General features: G+C 43.5%; 1 protein-coding gene across 2 annotated transcripts; it reads left to right on the forward strand.

Moving 5' to 3' along the window:
* Positions 1-879: 879 nt before the first annotated feature.
* LOC123082804 (uncharacterized) lies at positions 880-5,765 on the forward strand. Of its 2 annotated transcripts, XM_044505048.1 has the most exons (6): positions 880-1,222; positions 1,293-1,378; positions 1,687-1,810; positions 3,800-3,852; positions 4,645-4,719; positions 4,788-5,765. In XM_044505048.1, the coding sequence occupies exons 1-5, from the start codon at positions 1,186-1,188 to the stop codon at positions 4,681-4,683; spliced, it is 339 nt and encodes a 112-aa protein (XP_044360983.1). In that variant the 5' UTR covers positions 880-1,185; the 3' UTR covers positions 4,684-4,719; positions 4,788-5,765. The 2 variants fall into 2 exon arrangements, with proteins under 2 accessions (XP_044360983.1, XP_044360984.1); XM_044505049.1 differs by lacking the exon at positions 4,645-4,719.
* The last annotated feature ends 12,719 nt before the right edge of the window (positions 5,766-18,484 follow it).

Here is an 18,484-nt window from a genome sequence, read left to right on the forward strand (position 1 = left end):
CCGGGTGGTGTTGTGGCATGTTCGAAGAGGCGGCATGCATCTCCGGGGCGTGGCCGCCCTAACGGACGGCGCCGCCGCCGGCACCTGGAGGGGCAAAACGGACGCATCGGGTCTACACGTAGGGGATGTAGCTGTCGGTTTGGCCCGGATGTTGCTCCCAGGTGTCCCTTTGAGCTGACCTTACACAACCGGGTGGAGAGGTCCACTGTTCAAAGCCCGTCCGTGAAAAGTCAAAGGGCTAGATCTCGTGGTCAACCGCTCCAGGGTTAGGCGGGACGGGGGCCCTGAGGGGGTAGCAATGCCACCGGAGTGTCGCACTGGCCCCTCATACATGCGGGGTGGTGTGGTGGCATGTCCGAAGAGGCGGCACACGTCTCCGGGGTTTGGCCCCCTCACGGACGGCGCCACCGCCGGCACCTGGAGTGGGGAAACGGACACGTCGGGTCGACCTCCTCCATGTTTCATTAATAGGGAAGAGTGCTGCTGAAGTATCTATGTTGAACAATTATAACAGTACCAAGTAAGTTTGCTCCAATTGCATTTGATGCAGGAGGCACAACACCGCCATCATGCGTTAGGTTCAGTGGAAGGCACGACACCGCCACGCTCTCCTCCACTACAACGCCACGCACCCGGTAATTAAACATTCTTTCTCTTCATTCAAGTAGTAAGAGCATCTCCAGCCCCCCCCCTCCCGAGTGCCACCCCCAGGCGCCTTTCCTTCTGCCGGCGAGCTAAAAATGGCAAAAAAGGCCCAGCCATGCCCCCCAAGACCTCAAAAAGGTGCCGGTGAACCCAGGCCACACCCAACGCGCTGGGGGGCTGCTGGGGGCGCCGGCGGAAGCAACAGCCAATCATATTCCTCCATGTATCATTTTTTTCTGGTCCACTCATTCACTTTTTGCCTGGCGACTGTCCTGGGGGCACCAACGGCTGGGAAACCGTCCTCGCGTTTCATTCGGCGAAGGTGTTTTGCCCCCCAGGACGTGCTATATTTGGCCCGGCGATTGTCCTGGGGGGCTCCAACGGCTGGAGATGCTCTAATTCATTGTATTTGCATGTTTCCAGCAGCGATGTATCAAAAAAAGCTTCAGCTTTGGGTTGTTGATTTAGCAGCATCAATCATTAATTGTTCTGCTATATATGTTCTTAACCATGACAACCTGATTAGGCTCTTAGTTTATTATGGTCTTTGTTCTGGGTGGATCTCTGACTATTCTAGGTGGGCATGAATCTCTTCTTTGTTTCTTCATCTCCTCTTATTCTGATTCCTGCGTTTGTTTTATGTGAAGGTTGCTCCGATGAGGACAAGCTGCTTCTGCAGTTGGACGGGCCCTCAAGGCTGCTCTGCCTATTCCTCCTGCTACCCCCACACGTGGTGAGCCCCACCCGTTCTCGAGCTACCCCTGCAAATCTGATGTGATGTGCACAAAATACTTGCAATTGTTCTCGACACAAGAGCATGTCATGTATTGTTCTATTTGAATGTGCAATTTCATTGCTTCTGTGTTGTTTGATGCTTGCTTCACAAGAGGGAAATCATGGATATAAACTGCGCTTCCTTTCAAGTTGAATAGTAATGATCACCATTTGGTTCCATTTCCTCCTCTGCATCCAGTGTTCACTCTCTCATAGATGTCCATATATACACAGTTCTGATCTCCTTTTTTCTGTGGCTCCATACAGGGAACACAAAGCCGTCGATGCATTGAGGGCTCAGTGTCGTCTCCGCCGGCTGAGCGGCAAGCCGGGGTTGGGCTTGCACACCGTCTATCAGCACCCTCCCGCGTCTCCATTCACGGATCTGCAGGTCAACCCCTCTTCTCCTCCTATCCACGCATCTTCTTTTCCAGAGCTAGGTGTATGGTTGCATGGCAATTTGTGTTTTGGGGCTCACCATGTTCTGCTTGCCCTGGTTGGCCAATGAGGCTTTCCTTTTCTGGTAAAGGCCAAATGTACTATTCTCTATGCTTTATATTTTTGTAGTTCCTTTGTTTCCATGCTTGTTTTTTGATGGGGTGTAAATATATGCTTTTTTGTTCCTTGTCTGGATTCAGGTAGGGCCTAACATTATTGTTCCTTTGTGCATGGAAATGTTGGTGGTTTTGTTCCTTTGTGTATGGAAGGGGGCCTTGATTAGAATTTCTAACGTTTGAGTTGTAATTAGTGTTTTTGTTACACATGAAAACATATGGTTGTTTGTCCAATCACATATGAAAAAGAGAGGATTGTTTGTCCAACAATTTTCTTTCTCTGTGATAGTTTTACTAGAAATAAAGCATAGTCACTATTACATCCTATTTTATATCTTGTTGTGTCATGATATCTGTACAGACTCTGTCTACGTCCTTTTGACATTCCAAGTTTTGTTTTTCTATGGCTCAATTAGTTACCCCGTATCAAGAGAAATTTAACTGGTATTTGCGGTAGAGTTAGCTGAATTCATGAAGAGATGATTTAGTTATTATTAAAGCTGAAACACAACATGTTTTGACAAATGCGTTCTAAGTAAAGCCTCCAACTAACATAACCAAAAACATATTCTTTAGGTTTATCATCTATTGAAGTATTATGTAGAATTTAAAATCATACGAGGCAAAGCAAATGAGCTCTATGCACTTTCCATGTAGCACAGAACAAAAATAATCATGTATATTTTGGATGCACCTAGATATACTCATCAGCAAGGCTGAGGTTATAGGGCACTCACCCACATTGTCGATATCTCCGTCACTATGATCACCCACATGATGGACAATTCCCTTCTTTCTTTTCTCTGTGGCTATTGACACTTAATGCTATTACTGTGTGCATATATGTACTGTGATCCATTCTCATTCTTCATATCTTGAGAAACTATCTCAAGATACTCGCGTTTGTGTTTTGGAGAAAGCCTATTCTATGATTAATATATCGAGTATGGATGGCGCGATATCACCTCTCTTTATGATGATGTTCTTATAGAATATAGGTTTTATGGTAACAAGTCTTAGCCAAAACCTATACTGATGCTCAGACCAGATGATTATAGTCTCTCCTTGCTATTTTTCTTGAGGTGTGTACATCTATCTAGACAATTTAATTAAAATATATTTTCCATACAAACCATCAATACATGTTAGTTGACTTTGAAACTAATCAGTAAAAAGGTTGTCCCTTTCGCATTTTATGGACATAAAGATTTGGTGTTGACTGTCGATCTTTAGTTAACACATGACCTTACAACCGTAGGGAGTGGGAAAAAACTTATATGTTTGGCACATTTGAAGAACATATCATAGTAACAAAGTTTTGGTAAACAATGTCCTAGATCTCAACCATATAGAAATACTAAATATATGTTTATTTTTATATGGATTAATTATACAGACTTATAAAACCTTGTGCAGGGCACATAAAAGAAATTTGAAATAACTATTATTTCAATATTTGCTTTTTCAGTTGAGCATAATAGTTTATAGCCTGATAGGCTTGGACATAATTGTCTACATGTACTGCTCAGTAGGCGACATCCTTTGGGAAATTGAGGATGTCCTCGTGCATTTTCTAAATACAATTGTGGCAGATCTGAGGAAGGAGGGGAGGAATAATCTCGCGGGAGAGTTCGGTGCAGAGGAAGAAGAACAAGATATTATTTATTTCTTGTGAACAGTCAAGCTTGTGCATTGTCACACTGTAAATTATTTCAACAATAGTAGTAACTGTTATCTCTGGCCATCTGTCGCGACATTTTCTTTAACCACCAATGCATATTTATTTTCTTGTTAATAACTCTCATAATTGCCTGCTACTGTTTCAGTTCTGGGGCTAGGCAACCTTGAATCCAACGTCCACCTGCAGGCTACATCTCAGGTAGGATAAAAAGATTGCAGTGAACTTGATGGGTATATCATTATTGTTGCCTCCTAATTTGTGTGATGAGCAAATGTGTAGATTGTGTGTAAATCCGAGATGCCTAAAACAGTTGGGAAGTGAACTTGTTACCTCGGTTCAGTTTAATGGCATGTTAAACTCGATGCACTTTCTGGACTGTGACATTTTTCCTGAAATTTTGGAAGTGACTGCTAATGTAGTCTAAATAGAGTGACTGAGTAGTTACTTTCTCACAAGAGTTGACTTCCCGTTATTACTCCCTCCGTCCGAAAATACTTGTCATCAAAATGGATAAAAGATAATGTATCTCGAACTAAAATACGTCTAGATACATCCTCTTTTATCCATTTTGATGACAAGTATTTCCGGACGGAGGGAGTACTTGCTAAGATGGATTGGTGGTTTTTATGTTAGATGAAAAATATTACATCAATCTTTACGGCTTTTTATGGGCAAGTGATTCCGACTCCATAATAAGGAATAATATAGCCCCAGTGCTGTGATAATGTTAAAACATTTACCTCTTTTATCGGTTCAAGTTATGTATTTGCTGCGAAAAAATGGTCTTATATCAAATAATAGCCTAGAGCTTTTGGAGTGTTATTACTTGTATTTGTTGCTTGGATGTATAAACCTTCAGCAGACTGTCAGTTTTGCTTTTATATAATCTGTTTGTTTAAGTCTGCTGCATATTGGTCAAAAGCTCATGCTAATTGATGATGTTAGGTGATGATCTTGTATCTAACAGTGATTTCTGAATGCGTGCTAAAGAAAACTCATGAACATCATGGCGCCTTGTTGATGGGGTGATCAATAGCTACTATATTGGGACCCTGCACTTAAATTGTAGGTCTGATTTTGTTTTGGAGTTCTCCTGCTACCCACAAGCTCAGATATTTCTTTTGTTTGTGCAGGGGAAATTGCAAAGCATATTATGAATTGTTACAAGAAACTATTTCCGCTGTTTTGGTGCAAGGATGTTGCTTTTTAGTATGCTTCCCGTATCTTGGTATCTTGGAATAATAAACAGATAGATGTCGTGTACCAAGATTGTTCCTTGTTGTTAAGAGGGATACAAATATTATACAAGAATTTTTCTGATGACTCCTAAAGCATATTTGGATATACAGCAAAGTATATTGTCGCTTCCCTGTTAGTAAAACGATTATGTTAGAAATTTGGTTGGCAGCCCCTACATTTGGCTGATTGCTAGCTGACTGGATTACTCATGTTTGCGGACTCTGGTAACTTATGCCTACCAAGAACTACATGAATTTTGTGTCTTGCTGCAGTGAACATTACCAAACTAATTCTAAAGGTGTTATAATCATGTTTTCTTTTGCATTATCAACTTTTAACTTTTGTCATTTGTTAACACATTCCTTTTGCATTATCAACTTTTAACTATTGTCATTTGTTAACATGATTATTTAGCATGTTCACTATGCGAGTACTCCCTCCGTCCGAAAATACTTGTCATCAAAATAGATAAAAAGGAATGTATCTAGAACTAATATACATCTAAATACATCTCCTTTTATTCATTTTGGTGACAAGTATTTCCGGACGGAGGGAGTAGTAATAATAGGAGCTATTTATGTGCCAGATAACTAACACTATTCATAAGGCATAAGGGTTAGAAAAAGAACTGTATTCTTGCTGTGTTGATTTTCGTATGGCACACTATGGATTCTTTGTGTAACACATAATGTCGATCAACATGTGTTTACAACGCAGGGAGGAGCCGGGCGACAAGGCAGTCAGACCAAACTCTCTATCCATATATATAGGTAGTCTGATGTTATGCCATAGCCGAACCATATATGTTTCGTGTACTGCTCTATCAATCTCTTTTGGTATATTAGACTCTATCCTTTGTAATGAACTTATTGTCATGGGCGATCGCTATGACTGGATCGTATGGTATGAATCGGGTCTTTATGCTTTGTGATGAAATATCATATTATCCTGTTCACCAGTTTGGTTTGGTTTTGAGCTAAAACGTATAAAAATACATGGCTTACAACAATGGATATATGTGATGATATATTGAGTGATTAAGCATAATTTTAGACTTTCGGTGCTGGACCAATGGGATGCATGGGGTAATTGAATGTTTCTTCTTCACTTTATTATTATCGGTTGGGATCAGCACTCTCGCGCGATCTAGTTATGATGATGCTGCCTATACAAAGCAAACCTACGTGGCTATAAAGTGGAGCACCATGGCGAACAAGAAACTGGCGCTTGAGGACAGACACGAGTGGAACTGATGTCTGATCCAACACGGCGCTGCTGTACGCGTCAGGGCGGACAGCAACGACGTGTAACAGATGGGATGTCGGATTGCACGCAAAACAAAGGAATCCAATGCAATTTTGATAGTTTTTTTTTCAGATTATGGACGAGCTTGCGGCGGAAACTATGGTGGAGAAAAAAAAGTTCGATCTAGTAGACAAAATTTTCTCGTACAAATCTAAACCAGCACTATTTGTAGGATGATGCAACCAAAAATTCAACTACGCAAGTACTAAATGCAAAAATTGCTAAAGGCTAAAAAGGTAGGTGCAAAGGATGAACTAATCTTTCTTTCTTTTTTGGCTTTTTTTGGGTTATAAGACATGAAAAATAAACTAATCTAACAAAACTGTAAATCTCTCACCGATGAAACTGAAAACTGATACCACTTATGTGACGGCGGCCCGATGTTTCGATGAGAGTGAGGATAACTATCAATTTGGTGGATTCTGATCTTGACGATCCGGCTATACAATACCCGATGATATGCCTCGACAATCGCTAAACCAATCTCCGATGGTTATTGACCTTGCCGTAGGCACGGTCAACCTGAACGACGAGGTTTGAGTTCCTACAAGCAACTAAAGAACCGGCAAGAACAAAGGTGAATTGCAATCTGAAATTGCGAATGAAAAATTAAGCACATGAACTAGATCAAAAGTTGGGGTTCCACTTTGGATCTGACAAGACGGTAGTCCTACACGTCTCATAGATGCGAAACTGTAGCATGGCTAAACAATACAATAAAACCCGCGTAAACCCTAGAATATGATGACTATTTAATAAAGGCCGGCGTGGAGAACGCTTCGTCTATTTTCTTGGAAGTCAAGACGGGCCTGCTAATTGGCCGGACCCACACGCGATCTGATTTGAAAATAAACTTCTCATATCAATCTGGTGGCAAACTGCCTCATCGGTACTATAGGCTCAGATGCGCAACACACAAGGCCATGCATGGGCGCAAAACCTATACGGCGCCCTCAGCGTCCAATACCGTGTTAACGGTACAGGGCGCAGAACATCGTGAGACAGTTCGGTCTATATCCGGTGTGGGCGTTAGAGCATTGAGAGGACCTTTCCCTAGTATGAGAGGACTGGGAAGGACGCACTTCTGGTGTATCAGTACACCCTCTTGTCACGATGGGCCGGCCCACATTCCTTTTTTTTCTATATTAAAGACGCCAAAAAAACTGAATGTAAGCACCATGATTCAAACCGGCAATCGACTGGTTCAACACACACCACCTAACCAATAGGCCACCTGCTGTTGACGTGGTTAGTTATAGCTTTTCCTTCTTTTCTTCTTTGTACCTTTTTTTTGTTTTTTTGTTGGAACGGTTTTGTTAGTTTTATTATTTTCCATCTTAATTTTTTTAATAATACAACATTTTTCGTTTCAATTTCGTGAACTTTTTTAAAATTCGATATTTTTTTCAAAATTCAATGAACTTATTTTCAAATTCGATGAACTTTTTACAAATTGGATGAACTTTTTTCAAATTTGATGAACCTTTTTTCAAACTCGATATTTGTTTTCAAATTTACCAACTTTTTTGAAAATTCATGTTTATATCAGGTCGTTAATCTTCTTCTTCTTGTCTGCAAGCCACTTCTTCACATGCTCATCCAAGAGGGTTTCGTCTGCCAACATGATCATCGCATCCACCACGTCCTGTGAGAGTTGCAACCTCTCCTTCTCAAGCTCTATGTAGCCAAATGTCTTGGCCTTCTCGAGTTCCCATTTGATCGCCACCCCTTGGTGGTCCACCATGTCTGAACCTCCTTGCGCCACCGCCGCCTCCCTCTCTCGCTACAGGCGTTGCCGCAACTTCCGGGCAGCGTCCTCTGCCTTGCAAGTCGGAACCGACGAAGGGACGCCGACGGACAAGGCGGACTGCGTCTTCGTCGCGGTGGTGGATCGGGACCAGTGGTGAGGATTGGGAGCAAGGGTGGAGGACGGCGAGGGTTCGGGCGTGGGAAAAGTTGGAGGGCGGCGGGAGGAGGAGAAAGGGTTTGGTGCATTTGGCGCAATTTTCGATGGGGTCGGGCTGATGGGTCCGATGTGGCGGGCGCACCCGGGCGCCCCATATTTGGGCTAGATATGAGGGGTGCCGGTCAGCCCAGGCGTTCGAGGCCCGTTTAAGGAGCCCGTCTGGATCGAAAAATCGTGACCGGGTGGCCCACCCGGGTGTATGAGCCAGGCTTGAGGTGCACGACTGTAGATGCTCTAATCATCTAGATCCGGCGCTCAAAGGCTCCACCCTCCCCCACGGCTTGGGTTCGGGCGCCTCCCCAAAACTTCGTCGGGATCCGCCACAACCGGCAACGGCGAGGCCAGAGGTGGCCGGATCCGGCACAGGTTGGTCTCTCCCCTCCTTCTTCGCCCACCCTCTCCTCCGTACCTCACGCCACTTGTCTTCCCTTTTTTGCAGGTCGCCATGGCGCGGACGGCGATGACGGCAGGAGGGGCACACACATCCGTGGAATGGGACGCCACCATGGAGATGGAGATCCTTCTTCACACCACGCAGAGGCCCCATGGAGCCTCCCTCCTTCTTCGGTGACTTCTTCTCAGGCCCCACCACTACCTCTGCCCTCCCCCTCCTCTACTTTGAGTTGCACCATGCTTTGTTTCAGATTCATCCACCCATGGGCGATACATGGCAAGTTAGCGGTTGCTGCAGTTTGAGGTTAATCTCTTGATTGGCTGATGTTTAGGGTTGATTAGATTAGTTAGCTCAGTTGGCTGCTAGACTTTAGGAGTGCATACATGGGTATGACGTGCTCTGCACATTTAGGATTGAAGTATTGTGTTGCAGCACTCAGTGACGTTAATTTAGGGCATTTCAGTGTCAGTTCCACTATATTTCGGGGGACATTTAACAGTGCAATTTCATGGTTATTACAGTGTAATTTCAAGGTTCTTGTACTGTAAGTTCAGAGAATTACAATGTTAGTTTATGTCAATTCCCGTGCATTTTACTGTGTAATTTAAGTGCAATGGAAATTATAGTGTAAATTCAGTGTAATTTACTATGTAAATTTACGGAAATTACAATGTAATTCATGTGCAACTTTTAGTGTAATTTACACTGTAATTTCAACGGGTTTACAGTAGAATAATTTAAGTGTAATTACAGTGTGCACTTTAGAGCAATCATACTATATATTTAGTGAATTTAAAGTATCACTCCATACCTTTCGGGTTTGTCTTTTTTCTCTACAAGTTACTGCTATACTGTTGATTGATTCTACCCTTGCGTAAGAAACTTTGATGAGCACATAATTTTCTACTATGTAATTTGAGCAGCTTGGTAACCGTAATTTTCAGTTTCCTTTGACCCTAGGCCCTTGTGCTTTAGAATTGCTATTTTTTGTCAGTGTACATGCTAGATCATGTGGTTTATGATACTTCTCTGGTCCTTATAAACAAAGTGACATGTTTGTGCTGTGGAATAGAAAGAATATTTCAGTGTCTCTCTTTAGGCCTTTTGTCGAATTGTTATGTGGTCCAGCGCAGCCTTACGAAACCGGGTTCTATGCAGTTCATGTACAGTGCAAAACTCATTATTGCAGGTCAGGCATGTTGCATGCTTTGGGTCATTGACATGCAGGAAAGAAGGAAAAAGGACATAGAAGTGTCATTTTGTTATTGGTCAAGAAATTTGAATAATGTCCAACTGATTTCAGTTGAATGATAAATAGACAATCCCTTGTTTAATCAGTAGATATACACCATTAACTCAAATAGCAAAGAAATACTAGTCCACTTATAATCGATTATTGCGCATGATGCATCCATCCATTCTATCGGAGAGGCTGTGTTTTTTTTCTTCTTGTGCTAAGGTTGATAGCATCACATATCTTATGCTTTTGTTTCTCAAGTAGAGCCTTGAGATAGATGTGTCTGCAACCGTCCTCGAATGGTTGTGCAATAATAATGGTCCTAGCTAATTACTAGTATGCACTGCTTATAAAACAACTTGCTGCTCGTTTCACTTTGAGTATGCTGTTGCTGCTAAAGTAGCAACAACAACAGCCATGCTTTGGTTCCCCAAAATTCAGATGGCACTGGCATCTCTACATACACACACATATGAATATGCACCTCGGTTTGGTTCAGTTTGCATGTGTACCGTTGCTTTAACTTTGACTGAAACTATCTTGGTGGCACTTGCATCAATGTTGTGCTCTGCCCTTGTATATGTCCTTGGAGAAGATGACCGTTGGACTGTAGGGGACGAACAACCTTGTCCTGCTCGAGGAGGAGGAGGATGGCCACCCCGAGCTCGAGGACGACACGGCAACAGGTAGCACTCACCTCCCTACCAAGGTGAAGGTCCGATCCGCATGTTTAGATGGTCTGCTCTTGTCTTGTGATCTGAGGGGAGAAGAAAGCCATTGGCCTCAATTATATTTGCATGTGAGGGGAGCGATCCTTTTGGTAGATGCAGAGTATAGATTAGTGTTGGGTTTCGTAGTAATTTCAAAAAAATCCCTACGCACACGCAAGATCATGTGATGCATAGCAACGAGGGGAGAGTGTGATCTACATACCTAGTAGATCGACAACGGAAGCGTTTGGTTGATGTAGTCGTACGTCTTCACGATCCAACCGATCAAGCACCGAAACTACGACACCTCCGAGTTCGAGCACACGTTCAGCTCGATGACGATCCCCGGACTCCGATCCAGCAAAGTGTCGGGGAAGAGTTCCGTCAGCACGACGGCGTGGTGATGATCTTGATGCACTACAGCAGCAGGGCTTCGCCTAAACTCCGCTACAGTATTATCGAGGACTATGGTGGCTGGGGGCGCCGCACACGGCTAAGGAATAGATCACGTGGATCAACTTGTGTGTTTCTGGGGTGCCTCTGCCTCAGTATATAAAGGACTAGAGGGGGGGAGGCTGGCCGGCCAAGGGTGGCGCGCCAGGAGAGTCCTACTCCCTGTGGGAGTAGGATCCCCCCCCCCAATCCTAGTTGGAATAGGATTCGCGGAGGGGTAAAAGAGAGAGGGGGGGGGGGCGGCCACCTCTCCTTGTCCTAATAGGACTAGGGGAGGGAGGGAGGCGCGCAGCCCATCTTGGTCAGCCCCTTCTCTTTTCCACTAAGGCCCACTAAGGCCCATATAGCTCCCGGGGGGTTCCGGTAACCTCCCGGTACTCCGGTAAAATCCCGATTTCACCCGGAACACTTCCGATATCCAAACATAGGCTTCCAATATATCAATCTTTATGTCTCGACCATTTAGAGACTCCTCGTCATGTCCGTGATCACATCCGGGACTCCGAACAACCTTCGGTACATCAAAATGCATAAACTCATAATATAACTGTCATCGTAACCTAAGCGTGCGGACCCTACGGGTTCGAGAACAATGTAGACATGACCGAGACACGTCTCCGGTCAATAACCAATAGCGGGACCTGGATGCCCATATTGGCTCCTACATATTCTACGAAGATCTTTAGCGGTCAGACCGCATAACAACATACGTTGTTCCCTTTGTCATCGGTATGTTACTTGCCCGAGATTCGATCGTCGGTATTCCAATACCTAGTTCAATCTCGTTACCGGCAAGTCTCTTTACTCGTTCTGTAATACATCATCCCGCAACTAACTCATTTAGTTGCAATGCTTGCAAGGCTTAAGTGATGTGCATTACCGAGAGGGCCCAGAGATACCTCTCCGACAATCGGAGTGACAAAACCTAATCTCGAAATACGCCAACCCAACATGTACCTTTGGAGACACCTGTAGTACTCCTTTATAATCACCCAGTTACGTTGTGACGTTTGGTAGTACCCAAAGTGTTCCTCCGGTAAACGGGAGTTGCATAATCTCATAGTTATAGGAACATGTATAAGTCATGAAGAAAGCAATAGCAACATACTAAACGATCGGGTGCTAAGCTAATGGAATGGGTCATGTCAATCAGATCATTCTCTTAATGATGTGATCCCGTTAATCAAATAACAACTCATTGTTCATGGTTAGGAAACATAACCATCTTTGATTAACGAGCTAGTCAAGTAGAGGCATACTAGTGACACTTTGTTTGTCTACGTATTCACACATGTATTATGTTTCCGGTTAATACAATTCTAGCATGAATAATAAACATTTATCATGATTATAAGGAAATAAATAATAACTTTATTATTGCCTCTAGGGCATATTTCCTTCAGTCTCCCACTTGCACTAGAGTCAGTAATCTAGATTACACCGTAATGGTTCTAACACCCATGGAGTCTTGGTGCTGATCATGTTTTGCTCGTGGAAGAGGCTTAGTCAATGGGTCTGCAACATTCAGATCCGTATGTATCTTGCAAATCTCTATGTCTCCCACCTGGACTAGATCCCGTATGGAATTGAAGCGTCTCTTGATGTGCTTGGTTCTCTTGTGAAATCTGGATTCCTTTGCCAAGGCAATTGCACCAGTATTGTCACAAAAGATTTTCATTGGACCCGATGCACTGGGTATGACACCTAGATCGGATATGAGCTCCTTCATCTGGACTCCTTCATTTGCTGCTTCCGAAGCAGCTATGTACTCCGCTTCACATGTAGATCCCGCTACAACGCTTTGTTTAGAACTGCACCAACTGACAGCTCCACCGTTTAATGTAAACACGCATCCGGTTTGCGATTTAGAATCGTCCGGATCAGTGTCAAAGCTTGCATCAACGTAACCATTTACGACGAGCTCTTTGTCACCTCCATATACGAGAAGCATATCCTTAGTCCTTTTCAGGTATTTCAGGATGTTCTTGACCGCTGTCCAGTGATCCACTCCTGGATTACTTTGGTACCTCTCTGCTAGACTTATAGCAAGGCACACATCAGGTCTGGTACACAGCATTGCATACATGATAGATCCTATCGCTGATGCATAGGGAACATCTTTCATATTCTCTCTATCTTCTGTAGTGGTCGGGCAATGAGTCTTACTCAATTTCACACCTTGTAACACAGGCAAGAATCCTTTCTTTGCTTGATCCATTTTGAACTTCTTCAAAATTTTGTCAAGGTATGTTGTTTGTGAAAGTCCAATTAAGCTTTTGATCTATCTCTATAGATCTTAATGCCTAATATGTAAGCAGCTTCACCGAGGTCTTTCATTGAAAAACTCTTATTCAAGTATCCCTTTATGCTATCCAGAAATTCTATATCATTTCCAATTAATAATATGTCATCCACATATAATATCAGAAATGCTACAGAGCTCCCACTCACTTTCTTGTAAATACAGGCTTCTCCAAAAGTCTGTATAAAACCAAATGCTTTGATCACACTATCAAAACATTTATTCCAACTCCGAGAGGCTTGCACCAGTCCATAAATGGATCGCTGGAGCTTGCACACTTTGTTAGCTCCCTTTGGATCGACAAAACCTTCTGGTTGCATCATATACAACTCTTCTTCCAGAAATCCATTCAGGAATGCAGTTTTGACATCCATCTGCCAAATTTCATAATCATAAAATGCGGCAATTGCTAACATGATTCGGACAGACTTAAGCATCGCTACGGGTGAGAAGGTCTCATCGTAGTCAATCCCTTGAACTTGCCGAAAACCTTTTGCGACAAGTCGAGCTTTGTAGACAGTAATATTACCGTCAGCGTCAGTCTTCTTCTTGAAGATCCATTTATTCTCAATTGCTTGCCGATCATCGGGCAAGTCAACCAAAGTCCATACTTTGTTCTCATACATGGATCCCATCTCAGATTTCATGGCTTCAAGCCACTTTGCGGAATCTGGGCTCACCATTGCTTCTTCATAGTTCGTAGGTTCATCATGATCTAGCATCATGACTTCCAGAACGGGATTACCGTACCACTCTGGCGCGGATCTTACTCTGGTTGATCTACGAGGTTCAGTAGTATCTTGTTCTGAAGTTTCATGATCATTATCATTGACTTCCTCACTAACTGGTGTAGGTGTCACAGAAACAGTTTTCTGTGATGTACTACTTTCCAATAAGGGAGCAGGTACAGTTACCTCGTCAAGTTCTACTTTCCTCCCACTCACTTCTTTCGAGAGAAACTCCTTCTCCAGAAAGTTTCCGAATTTAGCAACAAAAGTCTTGCCTTCGGATCTGTGATAGAAGGTGTATCCAATAGTTTCCTTTGGATATCCTATGAAGACACATTTCTCCGATTTGGGTTCGAGCTTATCAGGTTGAAGCTTTTTCACATAAGCATCACAGCCCCAAACTTTCAGAAACGACAACTTTGGTTTCTTGCCAAACCACAGTTCATAAGGCGTCGTCTCAATGGATTTTGATGGTGCCCTATTTAACGTGAATGCGGCCGTCTCTAGAGCGTATCCCCAAAACGATAGCGGTAAATCAGTAAGAGACATCATAGATCGCACCATATCAAGTAAAGTACGATTACAACGTTCGGACACACCATTACGCTGAGGTGTTCCGGGTGGCGTGAGTTGCGAAACTATTCCACAATTTTTCAAATGTACACCAAACTCGTAACTCAAATATTCTCCTCCACGATCAGATCGTAGAAATTTTATTTTCTTGTTACGATGATTTTCAACTTCACTCTGAAATTCCTTGAACTTTTCAAATGTTTCAGACTTATGTTTCATTAAGTAGATATACCCATATCTGCTTAAATTATCTGTGAAGGTGAGAAAATAACGATATCCGCCATGAGCCTCAATATTCATCGGACCACATACATCTGTATGTATGATTTCCAACAATCTGTTGCTCTCTCCATAGTACCGGAGAACGGTGTTTTGGTCATCTTGCCCATGAGGCACGGTTCGCAAGTACCAAGTGATTCATAATCAAGTGGTTCCAAAAGTCCATCAGAATGGAGTTTCTTCATGCGCTTTACACCGATATGACCTAAACGGCAGTGCCACAAATAAGTTGCACTCTCATTATCAACTCTACATCTTTTGGCTTCAACATTATGAATATGTGTGTTACTACTATCGAGATTCAACAAGAATAGACCACTCTTCAAGGGTGCATGACCATAAAAGATATTACTCATATAAATAGAACAACCATTATTCTCTGATTTAAATGAATAACCGTCTCGCATCAAACAAGATCCAGATATAATGTTCATGCTTAACGCTGGCACCAAATAACAATTATTTAGGTCTAATACTAATCCCGAAGGTAGATGTAGAGGTAGCGTGCCGACTGCGATCACATCGACTTTGGAACCGTTTCCCACGCGCATCATCACCTCGTCCTTAACCAATCTTCGCTTGATCTGTAGTCCCTGTTTCGAGTTGCAAATATTAGCAACAGAACCAGTATCAAATACCCAGGTGCTACTGCGAGCATTAGTAAGGTACACATCAATAACATGTATATCACATATACCTTTGTTCACCTTGCCATCCTTCTTATCCGCCAAATACTTGGGGCAGTTCCGCTTCCAGTGACCAGTCTGCTTGCAATAGAAGCACTCAGTTTCAGGCTTAGGTCCAGGTTTGGGTTTCTTCTCTTGAGTAGCAACTTGCTTGCCGTTCTTTTTGAAGTTCCCCTTCTTCTTCCCTTTGCCCTTTTTCTTGAAACTAGTGGTCTTGTTGACCATCAACACTTGATGCTCCTTCTTGATTTCTACCTCCGCAGCTTTCAGCATCGCGAAGAGCTCGGGAATAGTCTTGTTCATCCCTTGCATATTATAGTTCATCACGAAGCTCTTGTAGCTTGGTGGCAGTGATTGAAGAATTCTGTCAATGACGCAATCATCTGGAAGATTAACTCCCAATTGAATCAAGTGATTATTATACCCAGACATTTTGAGTATATGCTCACTGACAGAACTGTTCTCCTCCATCTTGCAGCTATAGAACTTATTGGAGACTTCATATCTCTCAATCCGGGCATTTGCTTGAAATATTAACTTCAACACCTGGAACATCTCATATGCTCCATGACGTTCAAAACGTCGTTGAAGTCCCGATTCTAAGCCGTAAAGCATGGCACACTGAACTATCAAGTAGTCATCAGCTTTGCTCTGCCAGACGTTCATAACATCCGGCGTTGCTCCTGTAGTAGGCCTGGCACCCAGCGGTGCTTCCAGGACGTAATTCTTCTGTGCAGCAATGAGGATAATCCTCAAGTTACGGACCCAGTCTGTGTAATTGCTACCATCATCTTTCAACTTTGCTTTCTCAAGGAACGCATTAAAATTCAACGGAACAACAGCACGAGCCATCTATCTACAATCAAACATAAACAAGCAAGATACTAATCAGGTACTAAGTTTCATGATAAATTTAAGTTCAGTTAATCAAATTAATTAAAGAACTCCCACTTAGATAGACATCCCTCTAATCCTCTAAGTGATTACGTGATCCAAATCAACTAAACCATAACCGATCATCACGTGAGATGGAGTAGTTTTCAATGGTGAACATCGTTATGTTGATCATATCTACTATATGATTCACGCTCGACCTTTCGGTCTCCGTGTTCCGAGGCCATATCTGTATATGCTTGGCTCGTCAAGTATAACCTGAGTATTCTGCGTGTGCAACTGTTTTGCACCCGTTTTATTTGAACGTAGAACCTATCACACGCGATCATCACGTGGTGTCTCAGCACGAAGAACTTTCGCAACGGTGCATACATAGGGAGAACACTTCTTGATAATTTAGTGAGAGATCATCTTATAATGCTACCGTCAATCAAAGCAAGATAAGATGCATAAAAGGATAAACATCACATGCAATCAATATAAGTGATATGATATGGCCATCATCTTGTGCTTGTGATCTCCATCTCCGAAGGACCGTCGTGATCACCATCGTCACCAGCGTGACACCTTGATCTCCATCGTAGCATCATTGTCGTCTCGCCAAGCTTGTGCTTCTACAACTATCGCTACCGCTTAGTGATAAAAGTAAAGCATTACATCGCGATTGCATTGCATACAATAAAACGACAACCATAAGGCTCCTGCCAGTTGCCGATAACTCGGTTACAAAACATGATCATCTCATACAATAAAATTCAGCATCATGTCTTGGCCATATCACATCACAACATGCCCTGCAAAAACAAGTTAGACGTCCTCTACTTTGTTGTTGCAAGTTTTACGTGGCTGCTACGGGCTTAAGCAAGAACCAATCTTACCTACGCATCAAAACCACAACGATAGTTTGTTAATTTGACTCCATTTTAACCTTCGCAAGGACCGGGCATAGCCATACTCGATTTAACTAAAGTTGGAGAGACAGTCGCACGCAAGCCACCTATGTGCAAAGCACGTCGGGGGAACCGGTCTCGTGTAAGCGTACGCGTAATGTTGGTCCGGGTCGTCTCGTCCAACAATGCCGCCGAACCAAAGTATGACATGTTGGTAGGCAGTATGACTTATATCGCCCACAACTCACTTGTGTTCTACTCGTGCATATAACATCAACATAAATAACCTAGGCTCGGATGCCACTGTTGGGTTTCGTAGTAATTTCAAAAAATTTCCTACGCACACGCAAGATCATGTGATGCATAGCAACGAGGGGAGAGTGTGATCTACATACCTAGTAGATCGACAACGGAAGCGTTTGGTTGATGTAGTCGTACGTCTTCACGATCCAACCGATCAAGCACCGAAACTACGGCACCTCCGAGTTCGAGCACACGTTCAGCTCGATGACGATCCCCGGACTCCGATCCAGCAAAGTGTCGGGGAAGAGTTCCGTCAGCACGACGGCGTGGTGACGATCTTGATGCACTATAGCAGCAGGGCTTCGCCTAAACTCCGCTATAGTATTATCGAGGACTATGGCGGCTGGGGGCGCCGCACACGGCTAAGGAATAGATCACGTGGATCAACTTGTGTGTTTCTGGGGTGCCTCTGCCTCAGTATATAAAGGACTAGAGGGGGGAGGCTGGCCGGCCAAGGGTGGCGCGCCAGGAGAGTCCTACTCCCTGTGGGAGTAGGATCCCCCCCAATCCTAGTTGGAATAGGATTCGCGGAGGGGGAAAAGAGAGAGGGGGGGCACCTCTCCTTGTCCTAATAGGACTAGGGGAGGGAGGGAGGCGCGCAGCCCATCTTGGGCAGCCCCTTTTTTTTCCACTAAGGCCCACTAAGGCCCATATAGCTCCCGGGGTGTTCCGGTAACCTCCCGGTACTCCAGTAAAATCCCGATTTCACCCGGAACACTTCCGATATCCAAACATAGGCTTCCAATATATCAATCTTTATGTCTCGACCATTTAGAGACTCCTCGTCATGTCCGTGATCACATCCGGGACTCCGAACAACCTTCGGTACATCAAAATGCATAAACTCATAATATAACTGTCATCGTAACCT

The sequence above is a fragment of the Triticum aestivum genome, chromosome 4A (assembly GCF_018294505.1).
Source record: "Triticum aestivum cultivar Chinese Spring chromosome 4A, IWGSC CS RefSeq v2.1, whole genome shotgun sequence".
NCBI classification, from domain to species: Eukaryota; Viridiplantae; Streptophyta; class Magnoliopsida; order Poales; family Poaceae; genus Triticum; species Triticum aestivum.

What these genes read in the sequence shown, in the direction of transcription:
- LOC123082804 (XM_044505048.1), top strand. Translation starts at nt 1,186, where the DNA reads ATGGTCTTTGTTCTGGGTGGATCTCTGACTATTCTAG. An exon ending in TGGATCTCTGACTATTCTAG is followed by an intron (nt 1,223 to 1,292) that starts GTGGGCATGAAT and finishes TTTTATGTGAAG; the next exon opens with GTTGCTCCGATGAGGACAAG. An exon ending in ACCTGCAGGCTACATCTCAG is followed by an intron (nt 3,853 to 4,644) that starts GTAGGATAAAAA and finishes TGCGTGCTAAAG; the next exon opens with AAAACTCATGAACATCATGG.